General features: G+C 41.5%; 1 protein-coding gene across 11 annotated transcripts in view; it reads right to left on the bottom strand.

Annotated features, from left to right (window-relative positions):
- The window catches only part of SORBS2 (sorbin and SH3 domain containing 2), a 187,963-nt gene that overhangs the window by 12,642 nt on the left and 158,249 nt on the right, over positions 1-17,072 (bottom strand). For 4 of the 11 annotated variants that reach the window (XM_063335339.1, XM_063335330.1, XM_063335333.1 and 1 more), the window contains 8 exons: positions 16,979-17,031; positions 16,134-16,321; positions 12,363-13,928; positions 9,153-9,241; positions 6,442-6,488; positions 4,860-4,974; positions 4,622-4,750; positions 2,674-2,877 (listed from right to left, as the gene is read on the bottom strand). In XM_063335339.1, the coding sequence (XP_063191409.1) occupies positions 2,674-2,877; positions 4,622-4,750; positions 4,860-4,974; positions 6,442-6,488; positions 9,153-9,241; positions 12,363-13,928; positions 16,134-16,321; positions 16,979-17,031 (2,391 nt within the window). Of the gene's footprint in view, positions 1-2,673; positions 2,878-4,621; positions 4,751-4,859; positions 4,975-6,441; positions 6,489-9,152; positions 9,245-12,362; positions 13,929-16,133; positions 16,322-16,978; positions 17,032-17,072 lie in introns of all 11 variants that reach the window. The other 7 variants (XM_063335331.1, XM_063335332.1, XM_063335334.1 and 4 more) reach the window with 3 other exon arrangements.

The raw sequence follows: 17,072 nt of genomic DNA, 5'->3' as shown, positions 1-17,072 counted from the left end.
CACAGCGGAATACTCTGAGTACCGTTACACAATATTGATTGAAGTATCCTTCTGGTAAAAGAAACATCCTTTTGTAAGAACGAGAGACTGGCGAGTCATACGTACACAGCATCAGTAGATATCCATTGCTTCAGTAAATACTGAAAATGCATTTTTGTTACTACGAATCCTCAAAATTAAATGGAAGGACAAATATTTTGATCTCATTGCTAGAATTATCCAGAATAATTAGGCGCACATCTCTTTAAGTTATCTGGACTACTTTAGACTTTAAGTATTGCTCTAGAGTAGGAAAATAATTTCAAAAGGCTAAATCAATGTCGCAGAATAGGGAGGTTCATTTACTTACCTTCTGTTTGAGTCTTTTTTGAGGCAAATAGCTATATTTTACAGTTAGACAAACCTTTGTTATGGAGCCCTCTGTACCAAAGCAAACGGCACAGACTGGTACAGTGCAGCCTGCTGAAACGGAGCCAGGCTGTTACCGGCAACGCTCAACCTCTTTCCCTCCTCTTTCCACTTGAACAAGGGCCTATAACCTGTGTTTTTAAGGTTAATAATACCGCCAAGGAGATATGGCCACTTTGAGTTTCCTGTGGCTACAGGCTGCACTAGGGCCCAAGATGGTCTAAGGCCAAGTTAAGGAGAGTAAAGCTCGCTCCTGACTTGTATTGCTTTTTTATTTTTATTGCGATCAGGCCAGAGAAGTTTAGCACAATTGCTCTAGCAACAGGGAGCGAGTCGTGCCAAAAAACTCCGAAGGAATTGGAAAAGTGGTATCAGTAATTGTAGTAAACTCCAGAACACCTTCAGGACGGCTGAAGTCCTTCTAGGTAGTCAGGAGCAAGGTGTATTCTCACCTGGTGTCGCCATTTCTGAATACGGCTGAGTTCAGAAGCACGATGTCTGTTTAAGTGTGCCAGCAGAGGCTTGCTGCTTTTTTTTTTTTTTTTTTTAATTTTGACTTACGCTAGGACCCAATGACTGGAAAAGTTTCCTACGTTACAAAGAAGGCTTCTTCCGCTTCCGTCCCATCAATAACTAACTTAATAAAAGCGGCAGGACAGTTCTGTAATCTGCATGTAAACGCTCTGAAGCGTCACCTGTGCTCAACAAGGATCACAGGGGTTACACCACCAGCAGCTTTAGCTGCAGGATGCCTTAGAGACAAGTCTGCCCCATAGAAAACGGGGAGAGAGAGGCATCTCCAAATACAGAGAGACAGCTCCGTAATACGGAGCGGATAAATGCCTCGTACTCTTGACTTGCCTTCAGGAACACGTGGATTCCTGTAATAATAAGGGGTCCTGCCTTATGAATACCTCAGTCTGCGACTATAGAATTTGATGCTACTTCAATTCAACAGTTTTGTTGGAAGGGAAGAGCGAGGAGCTGGTTCTCTCTTGCGACACCTTCTGGAAAAACCAGACAAGACCTGTTCTAGCAGCTCTCCAAAACCAGCTAATACTGTTTAGCCGTAAGCAGTATTTTCAGAGGCCACTGTTGTCTATAAATGACATTGTTTGGTAGCTGTCGCCAAAGCTGCCAATAAATGTGGAAATTATCTCGAAGTTGAAGCATCTAAATGAGCACGAGTATGCAAGTATATGAAAGTAGAAAAGGGGGCAAACCCAACAGAAAGAAATAAGAGATCAACAGCGGGATAAGAAGTTTATAATTACAGACCAAACCCAGTGCCCATGCTGAAGAGATATAAACAAAGAAGGTAGAGAGGAAGACTTAGAAAAGCTTCCATCTTGAGTGTTCAAAATCATCGATAATACATCAGTGCTAACCACAGTTTGCAGGCAGAAACTGTCTTAGTTTCTATCACTGCCAAAGGGGTTGTGTCCCTGCACAGGTGACTGGGAAATCTCACAGAAAATCACGAGATAAATCAGAACACAGGAATCTTTTTGCGGCAGCTTCATGTAGTGTGATTCGTGGTGGTTACATAGACTAGGAAGGAAAAGAATTCAGAACGTACGATGGACGTTTGGTGTGAAAAATTCCAACTCTAATGGTCCGGATCCAAGCTCATTGACAATGTGGTGACATGTGCCTCGCTGCTAAATGAAACAACACTGTCACCGGTGTGATACCCCTCCGAAGAACCTCGGTGGTACCAACAGCCACCTCCTGGCGTGTGAATGGCAAAAGGAGGGAGGTTATAGCCCCAAAGCGCTCCTGAGCCATTCTCCTTTGAGAGGCGCACAACTGGTCTTGGCAAGCCGTGTCCCCACGCAAACTGCCCTCTCCTGCCCTTCGCGTGCCGGTGGGACTGCAGGCTTTTGGGACAGCTGAGGTATGGGAATGTCTCCGCACTGCACTATGCACAGTCTGCAAGATCCATCCCTCATGCTCGAATTCTAAGATTCTTGAACTAATTTTGTTCTGTCAGCTTGATTTTTCTGCCCACATTTTGCCTGGCCCTACTCTCAATAATGTAATAGCCAATGAAGACAAGAGCACAAATCCTGGCAGAATGTAAGACACACCCTCAGCTATTAAAATACTTTAAAAACAAGTTAGTAATGCAATTCTACCATTGCAGGTAAGAAAATGAAGTGTACTTAATGCATAAATTATGTATTATCTTATATTAACAAAAAAATTCCAAGTCCTTCTAAACCCACTGTAGGGGTGACAGCAAAGAAAAAAAAAAATCCTTACCTTAGTTGAACTTAAATGGTGTATTCTGTCACTAGAATAGCTTTGGGGTATCGGAGGATCAGGGTAGTCATCGAGACTTTTTGATGCATTCTTTTTGATGACTTCGACGTAGGAAACGGGGAAGATGCCTTGTCTGTTGGTTCCTGGTATTTTACCTTCGTACCAGTTCTGATCAACTCGCTTCAGAAGGATTACTCTGTCTCCCTGAAATGCATCATGAAAATGAGTTATCAGCAGATACATTGCAAGGTAATTTTTTGAATAGCAGGCATTATTTTAACACGCAGTATTATTTTCCCTGCAGTGCTGATTCCCACCAGTCTTGAGAATAGTCTCCATTTTGACGTTTTTCCTCCCATTTATAACAACCGGGTATACAACTACAATTCCAGCAAAACGGGGGGGCGCTACTCAGGGACTGCAAACGCTTTTCTTTTATCAGAGGGGAATCTCGTGTACTCTCCTGCTCTTGGTTGGGGGATTAACATTTCAACTTTTATTTGGAACGTAACCTGTTCTAATTGTTGGCCAAAGTACTAGGTAACACCCCACCTGTGTAATGTGCATTAGCGACTGCTATGCCCAGTTCCCTTAAAAGTGATAAAAGTTAAACAATGAAATCCATACAAGTACTTTGTTATCAGTAAAACTGGAGTAAGTGGAGGTAGAAAGTGATAAAATGAGCTAATGGGAAAGATGAGAGAAAGAAGTGCTTTTCCTGTGCAGAAACAACAGGCAGTGGCTCACTCGCTGTTTTTAGAGAGCTTAGCAACTGAAATGGAAAACATCAACTTTCTTTTCAAACTTTTCTCTGTAGTGCAACTTCACGAGCGACCCCCTCCTTTGTTTTACCTGATGTGCTTTTTACCGTGTGTCTATTTGTAACAAATCCTTCCCTATTAGTTTTGCGTTCTCTTGGGTTTCTGCAGTTTTGTTTCTGTAGTTGGTTTGTGACGTACCCTCAAATTAACTTCAGTGGGATGGAACAAAAGCAAACCAGTGCAAATTAACTTTTAAAAACAAACCCAACCTGGGCTGTCGAGGTTATGACAACCGCAATAAGCATAAAAGAGAATTAAAAAAAAAAAAAAATGGTCAAACTACCCCCAACCCCTGATTTTTTTTGATGTTTACCAATCTCAAATGAGTGGAAAAACACCCGTTATCTTCAGTGATGCTGGATTAGGCTTTAGGCCAGCATCAAATAAATATCCTTACTCTTATTTCAAAAGAAAAATAAACCACTGAAATAATTGTATGAACTCTAATTCTTAAAAAAAAAAAAAAAAAAGAAAAATAAGAGGTAGAATTTTCCAGGGGATAAAAAGTACATGCTACTTACAACTAAGCGTATAACACCTGCAACAATAATGTTTCTCTACATCTGTAATGTTCCAGTGTCTCACCAACCTCGGAAATTAAACATTTATTTTGCTCACGGGCTATAAAGCATAACCATCAGGATGTGCACAGAAAAGAGGAGAGTATTACAAAAAGCGGATTGTTGTAAAGTGAAATATTTGCAGGAACTGGCGCATTCACAGAAACATCTCTGAGCTTTTTCTTGCCCCCTGTATTTTCTGTGTTCTTCTATTCCTTCTAGATTAAAACCCTTACCGTGATAACTGTCACATCAAGAAATAATTATTTAAAAAAGGAATGGACAATCGAAGTGAAAAACGAGAAATTGAGGTGGGCAGGTAGTTGTTTGCGTATGCTAACCTGCTCCGAGCCAGTTTATGTGCACAACATATTTAAATTATTTGCAGGCAGCTGTGAGAGCGGACTGCAAGCCAGCAGCCGGTACGTCAGTAGCTTCCTACCACGACTTTGCTTTGTGCGTAGCCAACGCTGAATGCGGCGTGCACCGGAGCACAGTATTTACCTATGCATTAATTCTGCGTAGTGGTAGACACTGTAACAGTATTTCGATGAAGATAAACTGTACCTTTCTAAGCGACAACTCCACATTTGTGTCTGCGCTGAAATTATATTTGGCAACGGCTTCTCCAATCTCTCCGATCTGTGCGGGGGGAGGCGGCCTGGCAGGCTGTGCTTTTTCTGGGGGAGAAAGTTTCTAAGGAAAAAGAAGAAAAAAAAAAAAACCCCTCAGATTTTCATCATTCCCCTGCAGTTTGTGGACCTATTACCCAAACTAATTCAAGGAATTAAAACAGAGAACAAACCTCGACATAAGAAATCGGGAATATTCCAACTCTTCCGTGGTGCTCGCCCTCATACCAGTTTTGATCAATTTTCCTGAGGATATAGATAGTATCTCCTTTCTTAAAGGACAGCTCTCTGTAATAAATTTATTTAGATCAGATGTTTACAGCTTTACATTTAACTCTCCTAACTGCACAGTTTCTGAGATCTTTACAGTTTTACAGAACTGAAACGGAATGTAGCAACCAAACATTAGAAGGAGAGGTGTCACAGCTATGGTACATTTACTGCTTGATTTTACCATATAAAATGAAATTATTCACATTTATGAATCCCAGGTACTACCTGTAAGTTATATGGGTCCGTTTTACACTGTGATTCCAAGGCAGTATTGCTAGTTATTACCAGAACACTTAGTACAGCGTATGCATGCGAGTATGATGTCTTTTGGATGGCCTGTTTAGGTGATGCTTTTAGGACAGGCATCTGAGGGGTATTTGGTGCTCTTTAGGAAATCGGTAGGGAAAACTGTAGAATATATCCCACTCCCACGTCTCTGCGGCCTATTGCTACCTGTTTGCAGCAGCACAGCTTGGCGTGCTTCTGCTCTCTGCAATTTTTTATCAAGACAGCTGTTCAGAAGCACGACGAACGCAGGATTACATTCTCACCGTTTCCGATACTCAGGGCCTGTGATGCGCTTCATGGTGGATACCAAAAAAGGGAATTATACAAATCATAGAATAGTTGGGGTTGGAAGGGACCTTTACAGATGAGCAGGGACATCTTCAACTAGACCAGGTTGCTCAGAGCCCCGTCCAACCTGACCTGGAATGTTTCCAGGGATGGGGCATCGACCACCTCTATGGGCAACCTGGGCCAGTGTCTCACCACCCTCAGCGTAAAGGATTTCTTCCTAAGCGTAAAGGATTTCTTCCTAATATCTAGTCTAAATCTTTTCTCTTTTAGCGTAAAGCTATCACCCCTTGTCTTATCGCAACAGGCCCTGCTAAAAAATTTGTCCCCATCTTTCCTGTAGGCCCCCTTTAGTACTGAAAGGCCGCAATAAGGTCTCCCCGGAGCCTTCTCTTCTCCAGGCTGAACCCCCCCAGCTCTCTCAGCCTGTCCTCACAGCAGAGGGGCTCCAGCCCTCCCAGCATCTCCGGGGCCTCCTCTGGCCCCGCTCCAACAGCTCCGTGTCCTTGTGCTGAGGGTTCCCGAGCTGCACTGAAGCATTATAGAGAAATTTGATAAGCACTCGATCGGCACTGTACCTTGTCTAACCTAAATACAATTCACTACAAACAAAGAGCGCTCCGTGGGTGACCCTCAGGACCTGTGCTCTAGGAAGGCTGAAGACGCACAGCCATTCATCTGTTCAAGCAAATGCAATGGAGAATATAATAATTTAAGACATTTTTATAACAAAATAACTTCTCACACAGTTTGCTAATGCAGAGACTACCGTGACAGCAAGCGGGGTCCTCTGCTTCCACGGCATTTGCTTTTGAAACTGGCTCGAACGGCAGTTAGCTGCCACCAGTGCTAGAAGGAGTTTTCTGCAATTATGAAGTCTTAAATGAACAAAAGTCCGGTACTTACTTAGAAGTCTGAGCTTTAAAGTCATACACAGCTCTAGCTGGCAGTTTCTGAAAAACAGGCAAAGTGATCAATACGGTCAGGTAGCATTACTGTACGGTAAACATGTTTCAGCTTTTAAAAAGGTGACCAGGATCCAAAAAAAAGGAAAAAAGGACACGTGCCTTACCGTGGTTCTTGCAGTAACAGGCAACTAAATACACAGCTTCCTTTTTTAAGAAGTCAGGTGTTTGGGACTTAGTGTTTTAAAAATAGAAATAGCAGCTAAATTTTACTACAGACTGCTTTGCAATTTTATGTTTAAGAGAAATATAAAAGTAAAAAAAAAAAAAAGTTAACCAAATGCCAATTTGACTTGTAGGCAACTAGATCTCTAGGTACAAGGGAAATTCACATCCTTAATATCCTCTAATACTTTAGATGCCTCTGTTAAACTTGATACCTTTAGGCTAATTTCACCTGCAAGTACTGCATCGCATTTTATATACGTATATATAAAGGGAAAATTACTCTTGAGAGCTGGAAAACGTTGGGAATATTTTAAATTTCTATAATCACATTCCTAGTTTTAAGAAAGTCTGAGAAACACAGGACTGGAAGTGACCTCCCGAGTCATCTGTGCAGCTCCTGCGCGATCACAGGCAATCACAGCGTATCATTCCTTGCATGTATTTATCAAGTTCTAGCACCAAGTATGGGTAAGCTCAGGATTGTTTAACAAATACAAGTGTGAGCCATCCCTAGCTCTCCTCCCCCGCCTGGCTGACACCTGTGCTTTCACTGTTTTCAAAGCTGTGCTGAAATCACGAACTGCGACGTGACCCGAGAGCCTCCCTCGTCTCGTCTCTGCCGCGGACGGATAAACCAGCGCCAGGTACTTCAGAGGAAGGTGCAAGAAGTGACGAGCAGCATTATGCGAGGATATTTGGTAAAGTGATTTAGTCTTTCTCTGCAAGTACTTGCACAGATGAGATACTGCTACATTTTTAAAAATCTCTCAGATATACTGGTGACTAAAATGAGCTGATTAGGGTAATTCTGAGAGATACTGCTTGTAATGATGTCAGGGTGCTCATCTTTGCATAAGAGGAATAAGAAGGGACTCTTGTAACGTCTGCATTTTACCTTTCTTCCAGGCCAGATGTTCTCGACCAGGTTCTCTCCCTTCTTGTCATCTGAAGGCTAGCAAATTCAGCATACCTACAGCACTGCCTTTGCTATGATAAAAAGGTCCCCCAAATTATTACAGGGATCCTGTCAACTTGCACTTTGCAATACTAATACGATTTTCCATTACAGGTCTTGAAATACCATGGCCTAAATATAAAAGCATTTTTCTGTTCTCTGCTGCTGTTAAAAATAGCGTTGTAGCCAGGAGGGGATATTCGTATCATCGACCGTAGCTAAGCCCTTTTCACTCTTTCCTGATTTTGGCACAGCTGGTGCTGTAACTACTAAAGCAAATAATAGAAGAAGGGGGATAATACTAAAAAAGCAGCGGAGCTGCTAAAATACAAAATACTTTGAAGTGTACAAAACATGCTGGAAATAGAGAAGCCTTTCTTCTTCCATCTTTTTAAATGACAGCAATCTTAAGAGTGGTTTGTAGCATTAAGGATTTTACGTATTTTCAAATCGAAAGATGACTTTCCATGTCACAGAATTCTTTAAAAGGAAGACACGATATGGCTCCTGGAAGTTTTTTAACCTTTATTTTGTACTGAGCAGCCTGATTTTGCAGTCAGACTCTTGACCGAATGGCAGCAATATAACCATGCCAGTGGGGTGTAAGTGGATCTGAATTCCGATCCCGTAACCAGGTCTAACCCGCACCACCACTGAACAAGGCAGATGGCCCAGAGCAAAAACTTAAATATTAGCAATTACAATATGGTACTCTCTTATGCTGCTGTTATTTTGTGCAATATTTTAATAAAAATGAATGGAAAACGTTAACAGCCTATGGTCTGTAGATGTTGGTTAATATAAACGTACTGACTTTGTGATGGAGTAAATGCCCTGAAGCCTGTTTGGAGAGCATTTATAGTTCTAGATCTAGAAATATTCTTAAGGTACTGAATGACACACTCCATTTTTTTGGGTATTCTTTTCAGTGATACTTGGTGTTGCTTATTAAAGGTTGTATGCCTGCTTCCATTTCCTCTTCCAAAGCATTAATATAAGTAACCAGCGTACACTTACCACCACCAGCTGTTACAGAAATGAGAGATTGCTTTTACGATAGTGGTTTTGTCTGACACACGGCAGTGTCTTTGCTTCTTCTGAACAAAAATAATGGTGAAATACAGATGTTCTTTGAATCAGTTTTGAAATGACTGAGGCAGTTTCTTTGTGTAACGCTCAGGTTCTCAAAAGAACCTTTCCCTGGTCACATCTCTTCTCCTCTGTCCCAAACACCCACCCCGGTCAACTTTGGCAGAGTCTATCAATGAGTAGCAAACTTACGCTCACATCTACTTAAACATAAATAGATGTAGCTTATCTTACAAAGCTTGAAATTCTTTTAATTTCTTGTTGAACCAATCTGCTTAATGGAAAAGAAGGATGCTGTCCCATCTGATGATATGATGATAAATAACCGTTCCTTTGGTCTGTATCATTACAGTGTCTTAAAACCAACACAAATCTTGTCTCAGATTTGTTACTCATTTTCCGTATGGATATTGCTGCGTTATTGAGTGTTGTTTCACTACCTCTTTCTCTGTAGTTCCTCTTCTCTCCCTTGGAGTACATCGTCCCACATCAGTGAAAGCAGAAGAATAGCTTCCAGGAGACTCCTGGTCTACTGAAAACAGAAATTATGTGAAACTATGGTAAATTAAACCAAACCATTCCAATCTGTGATGGTGCTTGGTTTCATTTAGGGGGATGGAGAGGTATTGAAATCTATAATTTTATTTTTAATAGAAAGAAAAGCACATGATATGATGACTAAAGTGCACCTTTAAAGAAAAAGAAGATACTGACTCTCAAGCAAAGGCAAAGGCTGTCCGCTGAGCCGCAGCAGAAGAATATATGACAAAGGATCGAGAGAGCAAAACTACGCCTCACTGTACGAAGGGGCGCGACCCTACTGGACCAAACGGAAGATGTGACAGCAGTACCGGGACTTCATCAGGGTGCAAGAAACTGTTTTGGAATGCCAACAATGTAAACACATAATTACGTGCACAAAACGTGATTAAAGCATGCTTCAATGAGAAAATAATGAGCAAAAACTGTTTCCTCCTAAGTGATCTAAGATGCATTTCTACTTTACCACGGGCACTTGTTAGGCAGCACAAGGGAATTTAAAAGGCTGTTATTTCATAAAACCAACTCTGTTTTAAGAGATGGAGTACAAATCATTACTCACCAATCTATGTGGCAGATTTTTCTCTAAAGCAGAGTTTACCAATGTTTATTACAGGCTGGTGAATACATCTTTTCATGTTTTAATAAAAATATAATCCAAATCTTACACTCTTTATAGCTCTGCAAGTTGCCAATGTGAAATGAAAATATAACGGAATCATTTCAGACCAGAGGATGAAATGAACTGCCTCTTGACTTCCCAGATTTCCTATTTTACTATTATTTATTATTTTATCACTGCCACAGTGATACCTGCTAGCGGAGCCATATGACATTATAGCAGCCTTCCAGTCCCTGAAGGGGGCCTACAGGAAAGCTGGGGAGGGGCTGTTTGCAAGGGCAGGTAGCCATAGGACGAGGGGCAACGGTTTAAACTAGAGCAGGGCAGGTTTAGATCAGACATTAGGAAGAAGTTCTTTAGACTGAGGGTGGTGAGACACTGGCCCAGGTTGCCCAGAGAGGTGGTGGAGGCCCCATCCCTGGAGACATTCAAGGCCAGGCTTGATGAGGCTCTGAGCAACCTGATCTAGTTGCAGATGTCCCTGCTGACTGCAGGGGGGTTGGACTAGATGGCCGTTAGAGGTCCCTTCCAACCCAACACATTCTATGACATGTGTGTCTTCCTTTGACTTCGTTCTCACAATGTGTTCTTACCAAGCCCATACACTCCTAAAGAAGCACAAAGTGGGAAAAAGGATATAAAAGATTGGCAGCGGGCTGCTGGCTAAGCCACAAAAATTTAAGGCTATTGCTAAATACAGTGGAGGCAAAAACCCTTGGGGTCTCTGTGTGGATGGTGCTGTAAGAGACACAGACAGAGCCAACAAAACATGAAACTTCATTAGAAGTAGAGCTCAGCCATGACTGCTGCTGATGGAAGTCAATGGAATATTCCGCTGTACTAACTCTCCACGCTACTCTAAGGATATCGATGTTGACAGAACGTACCATTTTGCTCATGCCAGACTCCTTCATAGCTGCAGAAGCTATTAGGGATCCACGTTTACTCTGCATCGTGGATTTACTTATTTTCAAGGACTGGAAAATTCTCATTTAGCAACTGTGGTACGTGACCAGCACAATTTCCAACAACTTCAGTCTCATCGTGTAGTGCTGCCTGCCAGAGTTAATCATGATCAGGCCTCAAGTACGGCTAATTAAATTCTGAACTGTGTTTAATAGCTGTTTTTTACCAAATTCTCTGTGCTCAATGTCTATTTTAACTAGTTAAGAAGAGACGGTAACAGCTTCAATTCTGATGTGCTGCTGAGGGACACGGTTTAGTGGTAACTTGGCAGTGCTTGGTTAACAGTTGGACTTGATGATCTTAAAGGTCTTTTCCGATCAAAACGATGCTACAATTCTTGAAATACCTATTTACTAGTGTGGCACTTGCGAAAGTTACAGGAAAAGTTATGAGATTAAAGATAAGTAAGATGAGTCTGATCAAATATTTTCTCTTACATCCAGTTGTGATTTCAATAACAGCTTTTTGATGTCATTAAATTCTCAAAGATGCTCTGTCAGAGGACCCTATGTCTAGAGGCAGAATTCTTTAGCACAGAAATGTTGCCATTTAAAAAGAGAAATAAATGACAGGCTTGCCAAAGACATTAATCTAAATCATCTGGGATACACCTTTGTGCACTCCTGCTATGAATCTAGTTTCCTTCTTTTAATATTGCAAGGTTAAACTTTAAAAACATTTTAAGCTCAAGCAATTTCTTTTAGCAAAAGAGAAGCAGAGCAATGAACTCAAAGCAGTAACTTTACAACCAGATCACTGTCAAGACAGGCTTCTTTAAAACTTATATTCACCCCGACAGTTCCAGTCAATTCTTGATTATCGAGAATTTCCCCTCTAAAAGGATAGAATATTTCTCAAAGCTTCATAGATATATGAACATTCTATGAGAAGAACTAGTTTTGCTGCCACAGAAATTGGAAATTGTATTGTTTGAACAGTGGAAATGGAAACTTCCTAGAATGACTGTAGGGTCTATTCACAAAAAATAATACAAAGCGGTGGAATTAGTGTATTTTCATAAGAAAGCAGAATCAGCTTTCTACGATACTGGCAGAATTAACAGCATTTTTATCGCTTACATGTAACAAAACTATACAGTACAACACGTTTTAGATGAGGATATTTTTTTTCCCAAAATAATAAAGGAAAGGCTATCTCCGTATCATTTTCTGTTTGACCAGCGTCTTATGACACATGCGTTCACTTTCTGCAAGGTCTTTTTCTTGGAGAAAAAACCCACATTGGTTAATTTAATAACACCATCATCATTTGTAGCACTAATAATCTCTTAGGTGAAATCCACCGTTGCTCCAGCTGTCCAGATTACTGTTTTTTGTGAATAGACAGCAAATTCATCTATCCGTATCACCTACGTAAAAATGACATCCTTCATTAAGGCTTTTGTGGGATGAAAGCTTCTTCTAGACGACACAAATAAAAATGGAATGAGAAAGGGTGGGAAATACAGGGAGCAAAGGTTGGATAAGTAAATCACAAGGACAGAGGAAGAAAGTTAATCCACCTTGGAAACACAGTGCACTATCATTGTTGTTAGTTGCGTCCATGTCTGGAAAAGAGGCACTAAGAGGTAATCTTCCACAATCGTTCTGGTACAGTGGGCAATGGATAGCACCATCTTGAGGCAGTGGATGAAAAGGCTGGTGCATGGGACTCTTTTTCAGAGCTTTGAGAGATGAATTCCGTTCTGGAATGTCTGGAAGCAGCTCGGTAATAAGTCTGTGTAATATACTGTTGTCGGGCAGGCTTCCCCTTCTTTTTTCAGCTTTAATTTGGTCACAGATGTCTTTAAGTGCAGAATCGAGTGCTTCAAATACAGACGACTTGCATTTTTTCTTTTCAGTTTGTTTTTTAGGAGCTGCACTTTTTTTCCTCCGGAAAGGCACTGGGCTGACTAGGAATGCTATCTTAGAGAGGCCAGACTCTGCTTCCTGTCTCCTGGGATCTTCAGTGGTTTCTTGTTTAGCCCTTTCATGTTTGAGCATGGTGGTGAAGCGGGTGTAGGATGCTGGGCATCGCCCTTTGCAGGAGCTGATGAGATGCCGGTGGTGGTGGTGGTGGTGGTGATGGTGATGGCCTGATCCATAAAAGCTTTCGGATGATGTGAAGGAAAAGTCGTCGAAGTCACTTTCACTACAAAAGGATGAACCCTCTATCTGGATAAAGTCACTGAGGTCAGAAACCACTCCATCTTGATCACTGTCGGAAAAATCCATATGCGATCGTTGTGGCTCATCACTGGTCACTTCAATATGAATTGGCACCAGGGTTTTAGACTTGTAGCTCCGTTGTACCTGAGAGGGATGTCTGACTGGATTTTCTTCTTCCAGCAAGGATTCAATAGAAAATCGCCTCTTTGGACATAAGCCGTTTTTAGGAGGCTCTAGTGTAACGGTCGACAACATTTCATCACCCAGGTTCGGCATTGATTTTGACTTCTGAATTAACTTTTCAAATTCAGATATTCTGGTTGGTACCATGTCTCTAGGCACCTCTTCAGTAGAAGACTCTCTCCAGCCTTGAAGAATACCTTTGTGCTGTTCTTTTTCGTACTGCAGGATTCTGGACTTCACAGAACAAATCACCTCAGAATTCATCAAGTCCTTGCGATTGATGCGGTGCATCTTTTTGTACATTTTTAGGAAACCTGGGGCATCGTGTGCAGATCTGTGACGAACTCTCGGCCTGCTAATACCACCACGGCCCTCAGGAACATATGGGGAGGTCCAGTTCATTGAGCAAACTTCTTTGGAGTCCTCCTCACATAACAGCGAGCCCATGCTTTCAGACTTGGCCTGCGCATCGGGGAAGCCATCCCGGTCATCTGTTAACAGATCATCACAGCTACGAGATTTCCTCTTTGGAGAAGCGGTTTCTTCTGTGCTGCTCCAGACTTCTGCATTTTGACGAGTCATTTGCCAGCCATTCTTGTAGTTGATGGCCCTTCTTGAATCGTTTGGAACAGCTAAATGTTGCCTGTAAGTGCTACAGTAATCTAATTCATTTGAGGTGTTGTGGTTGTGCACTGAATAACTTAAAAGGGATGGATATACTTTGCTAATGTCCCCACCTTTATAATCCATAGAGCAGCATGGTAAAAAAGAGACATTGCCAGAAATTAAAAGATTCAGAAAGTTGGAATTAACATCAGTAATAGAAAGACTAGAGAAGAGACAGCAATTAATGCATCGAGCAGCTTAGGTCAGTACACAGGTTGCTACAGCCTGGGGCAGCAGAGCTAATGATTAAGTTTTTTCCAGCTGTAAAAATGTACTCACGATAATTTGAACATCAAAAAGATTTTTCTATGAATTATGGAGATTTTACCCCCTCCGCAACCCCCCTGGCCAAAGCAATGCAAGAAAACAAGCATTAATATTGATTTTGAAGCAGGTCAAACAGACAATAAAAGCTGCAAAGGATTTAAAGATGAAGCCAAACAACAAATCCAGACCTCAGTCAAATGTTGACTTTTCCACCTGTGCATTCTGAAAGAAGCTGCTCAGAATTTTTGAGCTGAGTAATGCTCAGAGAGATCACAGCAACTGCATATTCTAAGATAATTAAGATAAAGATAAATCTTTATATAAGATCGAATGGGAACTTTCTCCCAGTTGTTGATAGGTGGCACAGGGAGCCCGCTCTTCCCCCGTGTGGTAGCCCTGAAGGGAGTGGTGGTGTCTGCAGCTTACGGAGGGCAGAACAAGGTGGCTGAGGAACCGCTACACGGGTTTAAAGGAAGATGTATCAGTTCACTCAGCCTAACCAGCACGTAGAAGAAACATGCTGACTTCCATAGCTTGACTTCCATAACAAAGCCTGAGTTTTCAAGCAAGCCTTAAGACATATTTTTATGGGCGTGCCAGATCTAGAAGTCACTATGAGACTAATTTGGAACTTTGGTCTCATACTTGCACTGAACTTTCAAAAACGGTCTCAAGTGGCAACATTCAGTTCAGGACGCATGCTTCAAACAGCTCAATCTGCTTTCTAGAAAAACAACCTGAATCTGGATCAGAAACTGAAACACTTGAGTTCAAAATCCACACTGATCAAAGAGCTTGTAAGGTGTTGCTTCTTTAACAAAATGGTTAATTCCAAGAACAATTAACATTCTAGTAGGTTTCATAATGCTGGGAGAGGACAGAGTGACACAGCTAGGTCACCTTCCAAAAGTTAATTAGCTGTGTTAGGTGTTCTTATGGGAAGGATTTTCAAAGAGAGGAAGTGTTTAAGTCATGGTAAGTGCTCATTATCGGTGGTGTAGTCAAAGGTAAATGCGGGTAAATGGAATTTACCAACTTTTCAGTGCCTGGCCTGGTCACACCACATGGATGAGTTTACCCGCTGTTTAAATTACCCCTATAATACTGGATTTAAAATACATTTGCTTTTCCATCACTTCACTCTCAATATTCTTCACTGCTTTTCTTTTTATGACACATTCTGTTGCAGGCTGGATATTACGTTCTTTTCAGTGGGAATTGTCTTTTACTTTACTTTGTAAAGTCCCTAATAGAGCGACAGGCCGATTAGAAAGTGTAGCTCAAAATACAGCCATTAAATGAATAATGATAACTTAAACAGAAGGAGACATACTGTATACGGTATTGCTCTGTATATTACTTCCATCACATGTTTTAGTCTTGGTAAAAAGACCCACTGAAAACTCCAAACCCAAACCAACAGTCGATTCAATGATCTCTTTTCTGGAGGGACATGGAGAACAGTAATGGAACGGCAAGTGACTTGGAAAAAGAAGGCAATTAGATTGTATATGCTGTACTAGATACTTCAAGGGTTTACAAAATCAAAAATCAGCCTATGGATGTTGCTTGATGAAATCTGGTCCTGGTAACTGACAAGGTCTAAGATATCAGCTATGGATTTGAAAGGTCTACTAGTCTGGAAACGCATCTTTAATCTTAATGCTATTTGTCTTGATTTACTTTCTGTAATAATCTAGTAAGAGAGTAGTAGAGTTAGAACTTTATGGGTTTATATACTCTGGTACAAATCATAGTCTTAATTTAGTCAATTTTGTGTTGTTAGAATAAGCAGTTGAAACTGGAAAATCTTTGTTGCAAATCCAGCTTTTCAGCTTCAAATGACACGTGGAAGAACAAATGAGTTATCCGTTCAACAACAAGCCGTTGCTTCATAGAGTGAATCTCCCAGTGAAGCGCACTGAGCAACAGCGCGCAGTTGTGTTTAATATCAAGGTTTTGTAAAAAAACCCGTCGTCTTCTTGCTAAGGAATACGCTCTCCTCTTACCTTTTGCTCTTGATGGAGAAGAAGGAGACGAGCTAGTTAAAGGCTTTCTAAGGGTGGAATACGGGCCTTGCACATCTGCGCGGCCCAGGGTAGGTCTGCTGGCGTTCTGATCGCTGTGCGCCCTCTGATGACTTACAGCAGGTTCCGACTTCCTTCTTTTTCGGTAGTCGCTCGCCGTACTCGCAGAACTACAGAAATAAACAGTATTAGCGTCAGGAATTTAAAAAGTAAGCTCATAATTCTACCAGCGGTTTATAGATTAAAAAATGCCAGAACAAATACATCAAAACATGTAAAGGGGAGAAGTGCTGGTCTGAGACATCTCACAGGATATTTCACAGGAAAAAAGATGAATTTCTTCTTCACCTGATTGTTTTACAGTTTTATACAAAACTGCTGTGTCATTTGCCTGATGCGTTATTTGAAATAAATGCATCAAATTTTTTTTAGACTGCTTTTTGGTACTAGAAGTTGAGCACAAAGATAGGAAAAAGACAGAGGGCAAGAACGGATGAGGCAGCACGCTTGGGGAAACAGCAGGCAGCGAGGCTGAACGACAGATTGCTGCTGTTGAGGCAGCAGCTGAGGGACGTTACCGGGAAGACCCAGAATACGGCACGGCTTATTTTGGATGTAAACAGTAAGTCCTTGTCAAACGAAAGCAAGGTTTACACTTCGGTACCAAAACACGAACACCCTCTCCGTGCATCTCTCTATTTTCTCGGTGGCTGACAAGGTGAATGTCAAAATCTGACTCTCCGCCACATCGGCTGGCTTCGGGTCACAAAGGAAACCCTCCGGCTGCACAACCTGCGTCTGCTGAAATCCCAAATCGTATCTCTTACCTAGAGGGCCTGTCCAGGCCTCTGTCTGTTGAATAGTGATGATACAAGGAAGTCTGTGAAAACAAATACACGCATCTGTTACAAGTCTGTATCT

The sequence above is a fragment of the Chroicocephalus ridibundus genome, chromosome 5 (genome assembly GCF_963924245.1).
Source record: "Chroicocephalus ridibundus chromosome 5, bChrRid1.1, whole genome shotgun sequence".
Taxonomy (NCBI): domain Eukaryota; kingdom Metazoa; phylum Chordata; class Aves; order Charadriiformes; family Laridae; genus Chroicocephalus; species Chroicocephalus ridibundus.
The sequence above is the reverse complement of the archived record's forward strand: the minus strand, read 5'-3'. Positions and strand labels throughout refer to the sequence as shown.